Source organism: Talpa europaea (assembly GCF_964194135.1).
Source record: "Talpa europaea genome assembly, chromosome: 11".
Classification (NCBI taxonomy): domain Eukaryota; kingdom Metazoa; phylum Chordata; class Mammalia; order Eulipotyphla; family Talpidae; genus Talpa; species Talpa europaea.
In genome coordinates this window covers 15,785,580-15,804,780 of record NC_140078.1, presented here as the reverse complement: position 1 = coordinate 15,804,780, position 19,201 = coordinate 15,785,580, and the positions used below count along the sequence as shown (strand labels likewise).

Below are 19,201 nucleotides of genomic sequence, written 5' to 3'. Positions count from 1 at the left end.
GACTTAAAATGCCCAAAAATAGATGACTGGATCAAGAAGATGTGGTACATATACACAATGGAATATTACTCAGCATTCAAAAAAGATAAACACATGCAGTTTGCAGCAACATGGATGGAGCTAGAAGGGATCATGCTCAGTGAAATAAGTCAGAAAGAAAAAGAAAAATACCGGATGGTCTCACTCATAGCAGGAATCTAGAAAACCTAAATAAGGGACCAGGAAAAAGAATAACTATAAGAAAGAAAATATCAAAATCAACAAATAACTATGAACAAGAGACACTCTATGGGGGGTGGGGGGGCGGGGAAAGGAGGGCTTGGGGTAAAAATAAGGGGGTTGTAATTGTATGAGGAATATAAAAATAAAATTTAAATTAAAAAAAAATAAAACAAAAACAAACAAACAAAAAACAGTGGATAGTTATTAACTGATGGGAAGAGGCAAACTTCACATTTCCTTATGGTTCTTCCAAGGAAACACACTAAAATGACTTTATGTCTGTATGTCTCCTTCATTACTGAGTTTGTAGATATTTCCTTCTTTTTTGGTAGAGGCTGATTCATCTCTAAAGGGACCACATCTTTCTCTTAAGTCCTAAGAAGGAGCACCAGTGTCTGGTGAAGGGAGCCTAAGGATCCTTATGCCCAGTGAAGGAGCATCTGAGTTAGCAATAAGTGGTTTCTACAGATGCTGGGAGTCTGTGGTTCTATAGTTCATAAAAGCAAGATGTATGGGACATGGAGGGAACCAACATTCTGGACAGTTTTATTATACTCATGGTATCTATGTATATTATCTTATCTGCTGTACCTTTATAAGACAGAATCCTAATAAATGTGCTCTTCTGTGACGTGCTTACTTCTCTCAACATTCTGTTCCCTAGTAGCCCATGCTGTAGGTAAGATGCAGCTGTACAGTTCATTTGTGCTCAATGCTGCAGAGAACATTCTCTTTAAAAGTACCCCTCTACATACGGCACATGTGGACACAAGGGAACATGTGGATGATGCAGAATGAAGGCAGCAGACAGCAATGACCACTGGAAGGTGAAAGTCAGCTTGGTCACCAGAGTCTCTGGATGAGTTCCCCATGTATTAATGGGCTGGCACCCCTGTTCCTCACTTCTGATAACCTCTATTCAGTAGTGGAACGGAAACACTATAGAAGCTATAAATCACTTCAGGGAGAATGAGTAAGCTGCCCAAGTGCCAACCATTTATTGAAGCCTGCAGGAAATAGCAGATAATGGTCAACTGCTATTCAATAAAGGTGCAAAGACAATTCAAAGGAGAAAGGAGTGCCTTTTCAGTAAACAGTGCAGAAAAAGAAACAACAGCCTGTTTTTCATATGGAAAACAATGAACATCTATCCACACCTTGTACCAGACATTCTGCCCATTCCTACCAGCCACAGTGGAAAACCTCATATTTCACAGGGATGCCAGGCAGAGAACTCAGAAGGACTGCCTCAGTTGTGGGTTAAAATTAGGTCTAAATTAAAAGTTGCTCCTTCCAAATAAAGTTTAAAAGCCCAGATAACAGTACTAGAAAAAAATGTGTATTAACACTATTAATATAACTCATCCCACATGTTCAACAAGCTAGAAGAAAGATTTGCATATTAACCAGAGAAATGAAAGACGTAAAAAAAAATAGCTAAATCAAACTTCTAGATATGAAAAATATAACGTCCGAGGAGAACAATACATCCGATGAAATTAATGACATTAGATAAATGCCGAGAGTTTAGTACTCCAAAGTACTACTGCTTCTGCATTCACCTAGCTTGCCCAAGTGGCTTGCAGGAACTTTAATCTGACATGGGCCCCCTGCATAAAAGCTCAAGCCCTAGATAAGAGCCCACAGAGTAACAAGCGAATATAAATTTTTAATATGACTTCCCCAATATTCCTTGTGATCAACAGTTTCCCTGCCTTCCCTGTGTACCCCTTAGGTAAGATCCCTGTGGAACTTATCAAAAATCCTACTCTTTAGGGGCCTCCCTGGTAGTGCAAGGGGTTGAGTCTCAGCACTATGAAGCAATCTGCAGCCACTGCAGCATGAGTTCTATCCCCTATCAGGGAGGTGACCCACATGGCACAGCAGACCTCTCCTGTCTTGCTGCTGCTCCCCTCAACAGTGTATTTCAGTCAGTCTGCCTGTTCTGCTCCCCACTCTGTCTCTGGTGAATCCTCTCACTCCCCTGACCCTGTACTTCTGGCCTACACCCCAGTTTTTGTATGCATAAATAAATAAATCTTGAAGAAAAAAATCCTACCCTTTTGATCTGAATGGATCAATCTGGTCTTAACCTGGGAATTTTAGCAACAGACCCTAATAAAGATATGTGTCCTAAAGCCCTGCTCCTCTCTCCACCTAAACCCTGGCTGACCTTCCTCTTTGGCCCCTAGAGGCTTGCTTGCATGTACTTCTTCTAGCACTTATAATAAATTTCTCTACTTCAATTGTTCTCTAGGCCTCTTGTTGAACCTGGCTCACCACTTGGCACTCTGTTCTACTTTATAAATGTTAACATTAACAATGCAGAAGAAAAGTTTAGTAAGTAAAAATACACAGAAATAGAAACTGCAAAATAACACAGAGAGAAAAGATTGTGGAACAACTTCAGGCAGCCCAAATATATGTAACTGGGGTTTCCTAAATGAAGAGAAATACTAAAGAAATACTGGCCAAATTTTTTTAAATTTGGGGAAAACTATACATCCATCATTCCAAGAAGCTAAATGAATCAAGTACAAGCAACATGAAGAAAACAACATGAAAACACATAAAAGTCATCGCTTACCATTAGTGATAAGAGGAATAAAAGATCAAAGTAGCCAGAGTGAAAAAGATTCCTCACAGTGAAAGGAGCAAAGATAAGGATGGCAACAGATTTCTACCAAGAATCATGCAAATGACAAGACAGAAGTATGGGATATCTTTGAAGTACAAAAACAAACTGTCAACCTGGAATTTTTGCCAAGTGAAAATATCTTTCAAAAATCCCGAGAGGTGGGACTTTTGAAGTGGCTTTGAGGAGGCTGGCAAATATACTACCTCGAAAGCAGCAAAATGAAACTGAACTAATGGCCAAAAATAATTGTTAAGGGATCTGGGAATGAACAAAACTGAGAAGCATTTGAGAAATATTGAAGCTTGGTGAGAACAGTAGAAATCTGGTGTTCTGGCCTGGGGCTGTTCACAACTTCCCTTCAGCAACATGGCACAAAAGTCTTTAATTTTTTTATTTTATTTTTTTTAGATTTACTTATTTATACAAGAACTGGGGTACAGGCCAGATGTGCGGGAGGGTGAGAGACAGAGAGGGGAACAGAATAGGCAGACGTACCAAAGACACTGCTGAGGGGAGCAGCGGGTGAGGCAGGAGAGGTCTGCCTTGCCATGTGGGTTTCTCCCTGGCCGGCCGGGAATCGAACTGGTGCTGCAGAGGCTGTGGACAGCTTCACAGCGCTGCGCTCAACCCACTGTGCCACAGGGGAGGCCCAGTACATAAGACTTATGAGGGAGAGGGGCAGGCCTGCAGAAGGCAGGAAAAACACAGAAAAATCTATACTAAGGGATGTAAAAATGATGGCAAAGTGGCAAACATTTGGGAAAGATCAAAATCCTAACTAGCCAGAGAGGTGAACGCTGGCAAGCAGAAGTGGCAGACCTGGCAGAAATGTAGCAGTAAAATCAGGGGAGACAACAGATGGCAATTATGGTTCTATATGCAGCAAAAAAGACATGTTGTAAGGAATCCTCCCAGTGCTATGTGTATGGAGAGAAGTGTAACAGTGTTCACGAAAGTATTTTATACAATACCAAAAGATTATAAACAACCCAAATGTCCATTAAGAATCAAAAGGATAAACAGCTCATTTTCATACAAAGGAAGCTATGAAGCCACAAAAGTGAATGAACTATATGGTTACATAGAACATTGTACGGTTACAATGAACTACATGGTTACATAGAACAATGTGGACAAATCTTAGGAACAGAACATTCAGCAAAAAAAATAACCAACATGAAAATGCATACGTTGTGCAAAAAATGAAAAATGATGTAAAAAAATATATAAAATTAGGATGGTCTCACTCATAGCAGGAGTTTAGAAAACCTAAATAAGGGATCAGGAAAAAGAATAAGTATAATAAAAAATAAAAATCAACAGGCAACTATAAACCAGAGACACACTACAGGGGGTTGAGGGGGAGAGAGGAGGGACTGGGATCAAAATAAGGGGCGTGCAATTGTATGGGGAATATAATAACTAAGATGAAAATGCATACATTGTGCAAAATGAAAATGATGTAAGAAATATATAAAAAATTAAAAAATATATAAAATTAAAAAAAAAGTAAGTCTAAGAAGAACACAGCAAGTATGATTCTACTTGGATTACAGTTTGGGATATGGGCAGATGTGGTGAAAGTCTAAAACATGCTACTGAGGATTAGGTGCGGGGCAGCCTGCCTGACCAACATCAGCAGAGTGGGAAGTGAAGGGCACACAAGGGGCAAGAATGAAAGGGAAGTTTCCTAAGAAGAAACCTGTGACAGTACATGTTAGTAACTGGGGAAAGGGAAAGGTTGCTGAATTGCAAGCATTTCAAAGTAAAAGTAGTACTATTTTTCTTATCCTTATGCAATTCTCTGCACTTTCTGCTGAAAATCAGAGGACATGGACTACCACTACCTTGCACTATGACAGGCAAGAGTCTATCTTGATGGGACACTGGATGTGAAGCTCAATCATAACAGTGCATGCCCAAGAGCTTTTTAAATGCCTTCAGGGGATGCCACAGATAGATTTCAAGGTCACCACAGTCTAAACCAGAGGCAAATTGGGTCTCCCTGGTGGTGCAGCGGTTGAGCGCTGGGCTGCAAAGCTGCCTGCAGTCTCTGCAGCACCGGTTCGATCCCTAGCCGCTGGGCGAGGGTCCCACATGGCTCGCAGACCTCTCCTGCCGCCCGCTGCTCCCCTCAGCAGTGTACTTCGTCCATCTGCCTGCTCTGCTCCCTGTTCTGGTGAATTATCTTACCCTCCCGCGCTTCTGACTGTACCCAGTGCTTGTATAAATAAATAAATAAATCTTTTAAAAAAAATAAATAAACCAGACGCAAATTCACCAAGATATAAATGAACTTAAGTATCAGGACGCCTTACCTGTTCAAGTCCCCTTCCAAGGCCCTGAGAAGAGCGTGAATCATTTGTATTATTACTTTTCCTTAAGAGAGTATTCAAGTAGTGTAAACTGCAAGTCCCACAAAACTGACATGAGTCCCAAAGTGGTGAAACACTTAAGAAATATAACCAGAGAGAACTCTTACTTAAATTCTCTGCTCCTGTTTAATTTTCCTGCTTCAGCAAACCATCTCCTAATTTGACTACATTTCCCTTAGGAACTAAGAAAGTATAAAATCTAAACTCTCAAAGAGTATGACTAACAAGGCCCCAGAAACCCCTGGCTCTGCCCTTTATTCTTATGTAAAGACCTCAGGATACAGTGAACCTTGTTGGATAACTCAATACAATGGAAGATTATTTTTCTAACAAGGCTATTTGCTTAAAAGGTGCAAATCAATTTTGGCAAATACCCTTGCTAAATATTACAACTGGCTCAACAGAGCCAGAGACAGAGCACAACCCCCTCTGTATTGTGTCTGTTTTCAAACACTATGCAATCTTGCCAAGGCTGGCAACACTGCCGTACACTCCCTTGCCTTCAGAGAATAGTTCCTAAGTGCCTGGTTGGAAATGCAGAGGCCACAGCACAGGCCTGATAACATAAGCTGTAACCACCCCAGCATTTTGTAGACTGAAAACCAGAACTCTTTGTGCTTTGTCTTCTATGTGAATGAAAGAGCTGAAGCTGAACCAATGATCTTAGAATAGGGAGAAGAATTTGCCACCAGACAGAATATTTTCAAGAATAAGTTACCCAGAAAGAGGATTTGCTTAGCAGAGGTTGAAGAATTTATGGAGTAAGTCACAACCCCTCCTCCACAAAAAGGCTATGTCCAACAGGGAAAGAACAGAACTCATAAGAAAGTGTTATTTTGAGGAAACCAAAAAGGAACATGGAAAGAATCCCCACTAAATCCATATAAGACTATCAAGGCTCTTGATAATTTATATCAGCAGAAACACTGCCAACTTGAACTGAAAGGGACAGAGTCTGACATGAAAGCAGACTAGCAGACCCTCCGAATTCTAGTGGAAAGCAGCAGTCTGAAAAGTTATTTAGCCACAGACAAAGTACCACCTTCATGAAAAAGGAAGGATAACTGAGGTGAAAACAAGAGCCCACAGGGCAAAACTAAGAGTTTAGAAGGCAAACCAAGAGCCCAGTGGGCAGATCTACGGGCCAAGGGGGACTACTTCCAGGTCTTGAAACCTAATCCTGAACTGGAGTTTGCCCACCTGAATTTCAAAACTGCCTTGGGGGCCTCCCCTGGTGGCTCAGGCGGGTGAGTGCAGGGCTGTGAAGCTGTCCACAGCCTCTGCAGCGCCTGTTCGATCCTGGCCAGCTGGCGAGGGTCCCACATGGCACTGCAGACCTTTCCTGTCGCGCCCACTGCTCCCCTCAGCAGTGTATTTTGTCAGTCCACCTGTTCTGTTTCCCGCTCTGTCTATGGTGAATCCTCTCACCCTCCCGCACATCAGGCCTGTACCCCGGTTCTTGTAAAAATAAATAAATAAAATCTTAAAAAAAAAAAAACTGCCTTGAGCTGGTAAGTCCCTTTTGTCTTTAGTTTCCCACCTTATTGAACCTGGCTGTCTGTAACCATTATCCTATGCCAGCACCACCTTATATGCTGGGATGGTTGGGGGCAGATAACTTGTCTCTTTAATTCACAGATGGGAAAGAATTGTGTCCAGGAGCTGTATTTAATGGATTAAATGAAAGCTTCATCTATACCTGATTTATGATATTGATGACGAGATTTTAGAGTTTTGAGTTGATGAGATTTAAGACTTTGACCTGTTACCTTCATAGGATGAGGACCTTGGGGAAGGGGGTGGGGGTATGATTGTATCTTACATGTGGGAGGGACATGAACTGCTGGGGCCAGAAGAGACTGTGGTAGGTACAAATTTCACATGTCCCATATGACCTTCATCTCCTGATGTTACTCCTGTATACATGTAATGTTATAAGGCAAAAAGGAGATGATATGAGCGGGCCCCTTTGAATCAGACTAGTTCTCTGTAAGCAGAGTTTTCTCTGGTTGGTAGCAGAAGAATTCGAAGAGATTAGAAGTGTGAGAGAGATTCAAGGCAAGGGAAGTTCTTCACTGCTGAGATGCAGGGGGTCAAAGGGAAAGGACCTTTGGGAGACACTAAAAATGTTCTAGCTGACAGCCATAAAATGGGGGCCCTCAGTCCTACAGTCCCACGTAATGAACTCCACCAACATCCTGGAAGAGCTTGGGAGCTGGTTCTTCTCCAGAGCCTCCAGATAATCCTGGACTGATTTTTTTTTTTTTAATAGAGGCATGTTTTATTTATTTATTTGTTTGTTTTGTTTATACATGCACTGGGTACAGTCAGAAGTGCGGGAGGGTGAGAGAATTCACCAGAGCCAGAACGGGGAGCAGAGCAGGCAGAAGGACTGAAGTACACTGCTGAGGGGAGCAGCGGGCGGCAGGAGAGGTCTGCGCGCCATGCGGGACCCTCCTCCGGTGGCTGGGGAGCAGCCGGGGATCGAACCGGCGCCGCAGAGGCCACAGGCAGCTTCGCAACCCAGCGCTCAATTGCTACGCCACCAGGGAGGCCCTGGACTGATGTTTTAACATCAGCTTTATGAGACCCTAAAGCATGATTTGAGTCCCACCTTCCTGGAGTTCCGACCTACAGAATTGCGAGGCAATAAATGCATGTTGTTTTAAGCTATTAAATTTGTGGTCATGTTACAGAGTGATAGAAAATTAATCCAGATTTTGTTTAGGTCCATTTCTGTTTGATGTTGGGGCTGGAACCCATGCTGAGGGCAACCCTCGGCAGCAACTGAGGACCAGGTGGAGTTCTGGGGCCGGCCCTTCTTAGCACAAGTTTCCTCATCTGCAAAATGGGTGGGTCAAAGGAGAAAAGCTAAAAGAAAACAATTCTACACAACAAGGCTTTTCAAATATGAAATGTGCAATTAGTCAAAACAACCACCTGGATACGTGCAAAGGAGGGACCCAGATACAGCCTAGAATAGAAAAATCATAGCTGCTCACCTTCCTCAGGCCAGGACTGTGGGTTGCTGGAATAAAGATATGCTCCTTCTCCGCCTGTTAGAAAACTGCCCAGGAAACATTCATCCCCCTTTAAAAAAACAAACACAAAGAGCAGGTGATTCACAGCATAAATATTTATGGAATCAAAAGTTCCACCCAAGTTTGTCCATCTACAAAAGCTGCTGAGTTAGTCTCAGATACCCAACTTCTTCCACGGCCTTGGCAATGCCTGGCTCTTTGCTGGCATCCTTGACTTGTGCTCAGAAAAAGAATGTTAAGATTCTCTTTCTCTTTCTCTCTCTCTCTCTCAGAGCTCTAGTGTAAAGAGGAAGAATTCTCAAAAGGGAATTGAGACAATGGTACAAATCCTTTAAGTTAGCTCTAGGATGAAATACTAATATAAACTGTTAACATTTTATTTGGAGGTGATGTTAACATTAAGAATAAGAAGGCTACTTACCTTCACTGCTTGCTGGGTTTGCTCAGACAATTTTACTTCATTTTCTTCCACCTGTTTCCAAAAGGAGTATGGATTTTTAGGTTACTACTTCAAGGGCAAAACTCAACTAGTTTTCCCTAGGTTCAGATATTTCCAGAAGACTTAATCGGGCACTTCTTCCACCAAATCCAGTACTCTTAGGCCCTGACAACTGGAAACCGGCTCTTGGTCATTAAAGCTTAGGCTCCAGGGTCACAGGAGGCTCACTTACTAGGACCTGAGATTCACTTAAATGAGCCTATGATATGCAGAGAGGATGTATTAGTCTCCACTTACATTTCACTTCAGAAAATAAGGACTGTATTTTAGGGATAAAAGAAAGAGAACATTCTAAAATATTTTCAGTGTGTTCTCATTTAAACATGTTTTACCAGAAGATGACTTTTATTTTCCCCTATCCACATCAGAATTGAGAAACAGAATACAAACAGATTCTACAATAGGTAGCCCATTAGTAGATTCACTGCTATTAAGACTTTCTGGGTCCCAAGGCACCAGGAGTTTCAGACTAAGTTCCACCGATGAAGATGGGACCTTTCTACATGTAGAGACACTGCTGTAAAAATTCAACAACCACCATTCTGCAACAGAGAAGGGAGCTATACAATTCATTCTTTATTTTTCTATGTGACGTTGGCCAGGTTGGTCCATTTCTAAGCCTGCTCATTATCTGTAAAATGAGGTTTTAATTTCTTCCTTCCACAATTTAAGAGGGACCCAAGTAATTTAGTTCTTTTCTTTTGGAACTTTTCCAACAATATGAAAGAGTTAAACTAGATTTGTTTGTACAAGAAAGAACTAAGATTAAAAACTACCATTCCTGAACAACAGCTAGTTCAGGATCTGACACCCGCTAAGGTACCCAATGAAGAAGCTCTTCCTCAAATGTTCTTGATTTCTCCATGTTTATGTCCACTTCTGCCTGATAATGACACTAACCAGCCAGGAGCAGAATCTGGGGATGGCGGCTGTCAGGACTATGGAGCTGGTTTCTGTAGTAACAGTGCCATCTGTAGGAAGACCACAGAGATGCAGGTTACCATCCACCACCTGAGTCTACCTTGCAGGCCCAGATTGCCAATACTCTTCTGAAATTTTCAGGCTTCTCTTGTTGGCAAAGAGTCAGAAAATGAAAACTTAGGTATCTGGGAACAGGGATAATAATGAGGGGCTGAAGAATGGCTTTCTCATGATTAACTTTATCATTTTTTACAACAAATAGAAACATCTACATGAAGACTTCTGGGGACTAGTCCTTTTGGTATTACTTTTAATTTTTTTTTTTAAGATTTATTTTATTTGTACAAGGTGCTGGGGTACAGGCCAGATGTGTGGGAGGGTGAAAGGATTCGCCAGAGACAGAACAGGGAACAGAACAGAACAGGCAGAATGACGAAATACATTGCTGAGGGGAGCAGCGGGCGAGACAGGAGAGGTCTGCTTTGCCACGTGGGAGTCTCATGGGCTGGCTGGGATTGAACCTGCACTGCAGAGGCTGTGAACAGCTTCACAGTGTGGCGCCTGCACCACCAAGGAGGCCATACTTTCAATTTTTTATCAAAGTAGTACAGGTGTACATCAAACAGAACATTATCAGGTTCTCCTACCACAACAGGGTATTGTCACTTTTTTGCCAACATAATGGGGGTGGAGAGAGAGGAGGAACTGATCTCATCACTATTTTAAGTGGCTTCTTGACTACTAGTTAGGGTTTACATATTCGTATATATGTGCATGTGAAGAGATATAGACAGATACATAAATATGTATGTAATTATTTTTCTACTCTGGTGAACTGCCTGTTCATAATTTTTGCTCGTTCTACCACTGAATAGCTTGTGTTTTTCTTATTAATTTGCAAAAGCTCTTCATAAATCTGGATATATTTCCTTTATTATAAGTGTTCTAGTTTTTTTTACCAGTTTACTATTGACCTTTGACTTAGCTAAGGTTTATTTTGTCAAAAACATAAAATGTTCAAGTTTTGCTTTCCAAAGATGGCATACACTTACCTTTTTCTTTAACCAAGATCTGAGATGTCAAAAATGATTCTGAGAAGACCACAGAGCCTAAGCATCCTCTTCCTCCCAGCAAGTCAGGAATGTCATAGACAGTCATACAAGCCTGTTTCAAATGAAAAACCAGAGTTAGACCAGTTGATAGTCATAAATTTTCAGGGCGAGACTCCCTAAGAAACAGATCACAAAATCTTGCTTTAAGATACACAGCAACAGAGAACTGGAAAGTTTTAGAAAGGAAGACCCATTATCCAGAAATCCATCTCAGAACTGGGAGCTGACTTCAGGACCACCCAGGCAGCAGGCATGCATTTGGCTAAGTTACCCACACCAGCCCAACCAGCTTCCTATGACCAAAAGCTCACTGAAATTATGGCCTAGGCAGTAGCCACAGAATAGACTCAGGCATTACTTGAGTCTGTCCACACATACAACCAGAATGCTGGCTAGATGTCCACCATTCTCTCCCCATGTTCTTCTCCGGAGATTTGCTAATTTGATGCAGTTTGAGGGCACTCAGTGAAGTGACTTTGTGGAGAAGGGATGGGGCTCTATGTGGAGAACTGGACTTGGAGACTTTTTTTTTCCAATGCCTAGTATTGTTCCTTATTCCTCTCTCCAGCTACACTGGTACACAGCGACCTGGGATTGGGAGATGGTCTGCCCTGGAAAGGCTGGGGGGCCTGGTAAGCAAAGCCTTGAGGAAAGGAGGAATGGAGCAAGTAACAAAAGTAACAGAGAAGACCCCACTGCCAGAATAGCTACCATTTACATGCCCAACCACACTACATGGTGGGAAGAGGAGGAAACACGCAGAGAGCTTCTTCACATTAGGATGCAGTGGGGTAAAATGGAAGATGGGGTAAAACAGGAAACTTAGAAACTGATTTTCCGAGGCAATGCCATCCTACCCCAGGGACCAGTATTTCGGCATCTTGAAACCATCCCTGTAGCCCATCAACGTGCCCTTTGCACATGGGTCAGAAAGCTCTGCTCTGAATACTCCACTGGAGACTGAGGCCCCAGTTTTATTTGTCTGTTTATTTTTACAGGTTCTGTTAAGGGCATCAACATAGGTGTTAAAACACAGAGAAGCCACTGAAAATTCATCGTTTTGTGTGGAGGTCGCTTGCCCTCAGTTCACATCAGAGCAACCTCAGTCACATGGGGGAAAACTTCCCCAACCCCTCCTCCCACCCTCAGCTAAAACTCTGGACCTGGGCGAGTCTAAGCATGGAGCAGGGACATGATGGGTCTGGCACAGGCTCAACAAGGCTGCTACTGGGACAGTCCTGAGAATAAACCAGTTTCCTCAGTTAAGGGACAGGCTGCACAAGACTCCTACCTCACCCATGTACATGTCTCTCTAAGGACCATTACTTGTCAGCTGATGTGTAACAAATTTGCTTACCGTTTTCACAAAGTATAAGCTATCTTCACTGTCCAGAGGCACAATTCTAGAAAAGAAATAGGATTTTTTTCCCCCACAATACTCTTTTTTTCTCCCCCGTCACCCCAACTCAGCAGCAACCCACAGACCCAGATTTCTCGTGGGGATTTACAAATCAGAGCTTCATGTATGCAAAGTAAGTATGTACATTACTTGGATGAAATAATGGCCACCCTCCATCCCCATTCCTGAGTCTTTCAGTTGGAAGCACTAAAGGTAGAGGGGCTCAGCTTAGCACAGGCAGCGTTTGCTAGTCTTGGGCCCAACCCTGGAGTGATGCCACTGCCAGATGTGGAACTGTGAGAAGTCATCCCTGCCAGCAGTTATAAGGTAACCTCTCTTTTCTTTTTGCTCGTTAAACTTGCCCCAAATGTGGATGCAATACAATCATATACTTACCTTCCCTGATTATTCACAGCATGTATATGAAAAGACATCTTGGAACTGTAGACCAAAAACAACAAAATATAAGTCAGTGTGTGATGCCAAGAAACCAAATTCCTAGGCCGTCTAGACCCTGAGAAATGGCCAGACTCACAGTTTCTACCATGTGCAAGCAAGATGAGGCCTGGAGTAAGCCTCTTCTCATCAGTGACTGTCTTCATATGATCAGGGCGTCTGACCCTAATGGCCTTAACATTCATGTCCCCAGCTTCACCTTTCTATCCTCTGAACTGGAGTTTGTCAGTCTTGGAGGTTCTGGTATTAATCTGTCTCCCATTCAGCCTTAGGGTTCCTCTACCTTTGGCTCCTTGGCCTTTCAAATAAAGCCCTGATCATGAATGATTCTTCTTCTATGGTTTTACTGGCACATTTTCTCAAAGGGAAGGCAGAATATAACACACAAGAAAGAAAAAGGTCTTTAAAAAACAAACTTTAAAATAATTGCAGGAAATATAAGTCACTGCTTACCGTAGGGCTGCCTTAAACTGCATCAACTCAAAGGAATCTAACCCAGATCCCAGGGCCTGTTCTGCCTCCTCCTTGGCCTGGAAAAACAATCACAAAACAGGGACAATTAACATTCACAAGAGAACACATCACTGACAGAGGAGCCCCCGCTAACACTTGGCCAGGAGAACACTTACCCTTTCATCTACATGATCACTTGGACGATATAAATTGATTTAAGTGAAAACACTGTATTAAGAAAAATAGGTGCCTGTTTCTTCAGGCTGGGTTCACAGGAAACATGTTATTCAGGCAAGTGGACACTAGAACTTGATCTGCCAGTGAGATGTGACCAGCTAGGATGGTGCCATTGTGAGATCTAGGAAAGTGCCTTCTTTTTCCCCTTGACCCTGGTGCTGGGGGAGGGACTACTGCCCACAGAATTTATTCTACTCAAATAGCTAGAGTCACAAAAGATGAGTAAAACACAAAGGTGTGAAAACTGATATTGAAGGATTAGTAAAACTGATTTTGTTTTACATGTTTTCAGCTAAAGGATAGAGAGAACCCACTTCAGTACCAGAGATTCAAGTTCAGTGAGAAGGTGAGATGGCAAGGAGCTGGTGACTATAGCTACAGTCTCTGTCATATCTACATCATACACAACCTTTCTAATGTCAAATGGCTTCCTTCAGGAAAGGTCCTATCGGCATTGGGAGGCATCAAGCCGACTCTTCTCATCTCCTTATTGAGTCAGATATAGGAATGCAACTCAGCAGGGCAGGTTAACCGCAAAACAGCAAGGAAGATAATGGTCAGAGAACAAGAACACGTGCTTGTCTAGGAAAGGCAAGTCAGATCTTCTCATCTTTAGCTGTTTTTTTTTTACACTGAATTATAGGAAATCAAACCATGTAGCTCAAAACAAGCTTTTCCTAACTTTATTAAAATTCATAGTAGAACCTGTATTTTTCAACTTAAAAAAAATTTATTTATGCATACAAGAACTGGGGTGTAGGACAGAGATGTGGGGGAGTGAGAGGATTCACCAGAGGCAGAGTAGGGAACAGAACAGGCATATCTACTGAAACACACTGCTGCGGGGAGCAGTGGCGAGATAGAGGTCTGCTGTGCCATGTGGGTCAGCTCCCTGGCCGAAGGATCTAACTCATGCTGTAATGACAGCCAATAGCTTGATAGTGCTAAGACTTAACCCCTTGTGTCACCAAGGAGGTTCCATTTTTTTTAAACTTTTAAAACCTTAAAAAAAACTATTGAGTAAAACAGTATGCTATGGAGTGATTTTTTTTTTTTTTAAACACATCCAGATGTCTACAAAGAAGTGCTGATGAGCTGTCATTCAGAAGACAACCGCAGCTCGGTCACAGGCAGCACAAGCTCAGAGTTCTCTGAGGCATCTCTGTCTGGTGCCAGCGCACCAGCCATGAGGCCCAGGCTCACACAAAACTGAGACTACAAAATGCCCAAAGGAAAAAACAGATGCATAGGAAGTCTTACATTAAAATAATTACTAGTACAAAGAGAGAAATGTGGTATTTAAATTACCTTTGTTAGACTGGAAGTTTTAGCATAACATGCAATGCCAGCCAAAACAGCCTCAATAACAGCAGCATATACCTGAGACAAGAGCCTACTTTAGAAACAAAAAAAAAAGGGTTAACTACAGCATCACAAGGTTTCACCAAAAGCTGCATGCACATAAATGACATTCCCTTAGAAGCTGATCTTTAAATAGAATGAGGAAAGTGATAAATGGAACTGACTGATTTCTAAACCTTTAAAAAGCCATGTGCTCCATCTGATTTATACTTTGTTCTTGCTAATTCATGATAAGAAAAGTCATGATCCAGAGAGAAAAGTGGTGTGTGCCCCTGGCCACGCTGTGTGCAGGAGCAGCCCCCAGGGAACCTGATCCTTTCAGGGCCATGACACAGACTTGCCCCTTTTCCAGGGACTGACCCCACCACACCTCCCTGTCATCTCCACCTCAGGCCTGCTTGTAATAAAGACTGGGGCTGCTGGAATCTCGGGTGGCAGATCTCAGGGGCCAAAAGAGATTACCTGGTTGGGAAGTTGGGTTCCACTACATTCATATTAACAGCTGCTGAACATGTCCAAGCAGTTTGCCTGATCTTAAGAACAGAGGTTTCTGAGGGGCTCTCTCCCTTCTCCCACACCCATAATCTTGCTCTTTCTCTCTGACTTCTTACTTCCCAAAGTCATTTCAGGAAGGTTCTTTCCTATGCCATACCGGGACTACCATGAACATCCTTAGAAAATCTGAGTCTGATTCTCTTTAGGGCAGGGTTTCTTACTTGGCATTCTGGGCCAGATAATTCTTTGAGGCGGGGTCTGTCCTGTGCATTATAGGATGTTCAGCAGCACCCCTGGTCTCTATCCATTGAAGGCCAGTAGTATCTTCTAGCTCTGACAACCAAAATGTCTCTAGACATTGCCAAATGTCCCTGGGGCTAGGGGAAACGGCAGGAGTAGTAAGACTGCCCTTGGTTAAGATCCCCTGTTTAGGGGAAGAATCCTGGGATCTTATTAGGATAATTAGATAGAGAAGAAACCATCCACAAGGCCCTGAAAGGCAAGGGAGGTGCCTGGCAAGGAACTGATAAAAGCCTCACCTAAGCATATATCTTTTTAAATCTGTAAGAATACTGTAACAGGTAAAGGAAGGTGACAGGAGTTTAATGCGATTGGGGACGTTCAGATTGGTATGGCCACAGACTTGTGACAGGAGTTTGAAAGCAAGAAGGAACACAGAAAAATCTGGTCTAACCCTCTCATTTTACAGAAGCATGTAGGACCTCTGGAGGGGGACTCAATTGTCAGGTCACAGAAAATACTGGCAGACTCAAACTCAGGTCTGCTCTCGGCCTGGTGCTTTTCCACTGTGCCCTATCACAACGCTATCGCCTCCAATTTCTTCCTTGGCTCTCATACTACACCTCTACAATGTAAGCAAGAAATGTGAGTTGGGTAGAAGAAAAAGGGAGAGAAAAAGTATACGTAACAAAGTAGTATTTCCAAGGATCAACATATCCTGAAGATTGTTAGGGCAGAGGGGTGCATCCTGGCAGTAACAATGCCAATGAGCTTGGTCACTTCCACATGAGACCAAAATCCTCATCTGACAGTAGGGGTGAAGCTTTATAGAATCCAACCTCAAAGACAAAAGATATTTCTCTCCCACTCAACCCCCAGCTTGCTCTAAATATTACTCAGCACCAGCATTGGTCAGTTCTCCCCTGCTTGGCCTTCTCTTATACAGAACCTTAGACAAGAGTGCAATACACTCACCACCTGGCTACTGACTCATAAAAGGCCTTGATGGAAGGCCTGAGACCCATAAAGAAGGGACCCACTCTATGTGTGGATCATACTGCTGTATAAAATAATTTTTAAAAACCCAGAAAGACACACATTAATATACTAATGGGTAGTATCAGAGAAGAGGAATTAGGGCCGATTTTCTTTTCTTCATCTTCCAAATTTTCTGCAGTATGATTCTTTCTATCATTCACATTATACTTTTTTCTAATATAGCTTCATGGGTCCTATCTCAGATTTAGATTCTGATTTAAATTTGATTTTGAGATTCTGATTCAGTAGTTCTGGAAATTACTATAGCCTGGTAAACCTACACTTTAAAAGAGATCCTTAGATGATTCTTTGTGGCCTGTCACTGCCAGCCCTTGAGAAGCACTAGTCTAGACCCCTCTAGCTTATGCTGGGATATTTTATTAGATAATAGAATTTACTGTTTTCATATTTCTGAAGGAAAATTTCTCTTTGGAATTCAGTAATTCTAGCATTGTTATGGACTGAATTATGTTCTCCCCAAATTCATGTTGAACCTCTACACCTCAATGTGACCACATGTAGAGATAGGGGCTTTCAAGGAGGTTCTCAAAGTCAAATGAGGCTATAAGGGTGGCGCCTAAATTACTACTACAGGTGTCCTTTTAAGGAGGGGAAGAAACACTAAAGATCTCTCTCTCCAAGTGAAGAAAGGCCAAGTGTGGACAAGATGACAAGAGATCTGCACCTCAAGAGGAGAGGCCTCACCAGAAACCAACTGAACCTTAATCTTGAACTTCCAGCTTTCAGAATTATGAGAAAATAAATCAATCTGTGGTATTTCGTTATGGCAGTCAAGCAGATTAATACAAGCATTAATAAGTTTGTACCTTGCTGTATGTGGGGGACAGGAGTCAAACTAGGACCTTTCTAAGGTTGCACAGTTCGTGTTCATATTATAGGTCTATTCCAGCTGCCTGAGAGTCAAATCCAGAGGAAACACTCCTCAGACCAGATGGGGTTACACAAAGATTCTCCCACCGGGTTTTAGAGTATTCTACATTTAGGAAAGCCCTAAGAAAACATGCACTACGTAGAAAATATATTAAGAAGAGTTGTGCCACTTAAATGCATGGACATGCAGGAAGGATGTTTCTAAGATCTGCAGAGAAGAACAGATGGCAAAGCTGGCAGGGTCCCTGGCCTGGACTCCAAGCTGAGAGACATGGACTGGGAACTGCCTCAGTAACTACACAGCTGTGCTCACTTCATAAGCCAGATGTCCCACCCATTGCTGATCGTGAAAGGAGGTAGACAGGATAGTCACACCTTTGAATAACTCAACTTTGAGAAAGAAAAATAGAAATGTGAACTTACATTTGTTCAGTTTTCTTGGGTAGCTTGTTGTCATCTGTGAAAAAGGACCATGTATTAAGACTGTGAGAAGATCACAGGGGATGCAAATCCTTTACAAAGAAGTTAGAATTTTTCTATTTCATTTGAAGGAGATATGAAGAACTACATTTTTCTTTTAAGATACCATACAAGAACAAAGAACAGTAAAACCTAGCTTTTCCCAATATCCTCCTGGATCTTCACTCTTGACACTTCCCACTTTAGCAACCCACTCAGCATTGCAATTAAACACCAGAGAAGGTGTGCAGAATCATAGGTTCTGGAATGTTTTTGCCTTTCTTTTAATCTGTTTTTAACTCGATATTATAAGTAAGCAGGTTCAGTTCAGCCTCATTCTTCATCTCCTGAATTACCTGACTCAAAGTCTATTTTAGAGCTTCCCAGTTTACAACATCCAGGAGAAAACCTGGTTTCTTATTTACTCTGTGGAAAGTGCTGAGACCGTCACTCATTCCAGAGGTTCTTCTCCATGTCTCCCTGAATATCTGTAGCTTCTGACTCGTTCAGGAAGAACAGGCTTAGTCAGCCATTCTGGAAGGGCCAGTAGCATAGAGCCCTTGTTTCTGTGAACCGCCGCAGGCCTGGATACCTTTCTGCCATGGCCTTTCTTTACTCTCCTCACAGAAAAACTCAGGCAGGCACCTGGATAAGTCACCCTAACTCCCACCACAGCCCAAGCCTTCTCCTAGCTCCAGCTCGAACTTACTCATTTTTACTTTTTTTCACATAGAGTACATGGTCTTAACACATGAGTAGACTTAATATACACTGATACTTTTTCTTCCTGAAATACACTGTGAAAAATGCATTAGGCATATCAATTTGCGGTCAGAGAGGAAGTCGAAGACCTACAACTTGAGCATGAGGAGCTTCTGAGCAAAGCAGTAAATTGGAGTCGACTGCTGGTTTATGGAAAAGAAACTGTCTATATGTTTCTCTTTGATAAGTTGATGAGAGGATGACTTATAAGGACTTACCCAAATAAGGACTGTGGGTAGCTCCAAAAAAGTATGTTCTTGAACAAGCAAGGGGTCCCTTTGGTGAGACACACTGTACTACCTGGATGTCAGAAAACACAACAAAAAAGGAGCAACAATCAAAGTTAAAAGTAAGTGCCATTCTCACAGGTGTGAGAAGTATCTCACTGTGCTTTTAACCTGCATTTCTCTTATTAGAAGCGGCAATGAACAGTTTTCATGTCTTTTGGCCTTCTAGATATCCTCTTTGGTGAACTGTCTCTTCATCTTTGCTGCCCATTTATTGTTTTCTTTTTACTTCTTGCATTGTATTTTTTTAAATACATCTTGCCAGGCCTCCCCAGTGGCGCAGCAGTTGAGCACTGGGTTGCGAAGCTGCCCGC

At 42.3% G+C, this 19,201-nt stretch overlaps 1 protein-coding gene across 1 annotated transcript in view; it reads right to left on the bottom strand.

The window, feature by feature from the left end:
- The window catches only part of DNAAF9 (dynein axonemal assembly factor 9), a gene marked incomplete at both ends in the record, with an annotated part of 97,079 nt that overhangs the window by 41,326 nt on the left and 36,552 nt on the right, over positions 1-19,201 (bottom strand). Inside the window, 10 exons of the mRNA XM_084246686.1 lie at positions 8,238-8,325; positions 8,698-8,748; positions 9,676-9,746; positions 10,749-10,860; positions 12,166-12,211; positions 12,604-12,648; positions 13,117-13,193; positions 14,662-14,749; positions 17,803-17,836; positions 18,819-18,900. Of these exons, the coding sequence (XP_084102812.1) occupies positions 8,238-8,325; positions 8,698-8,748; positions 9,676-9,746; positions 10,749-10,860; positions 12,166-12,211; positions 12,604-12,648; positions 13,117-13,193; positions 14,662-14,749; positions 17,803-17,836; positions 18,819-18,900 (694 nt within the window). The remainder of the gene's footprint in view (positions 1-8,237; positions 8,326-8,697; positions 8,749-9,675; positions 9,747-10,748; positions 10,861-12,165; positions 12,212-12,603; positions 12,649-13,116; positions 13,194-14,661; positions 14,750-17,802; positions 17,837-18,818; positions 18,901-19,201) is intronic.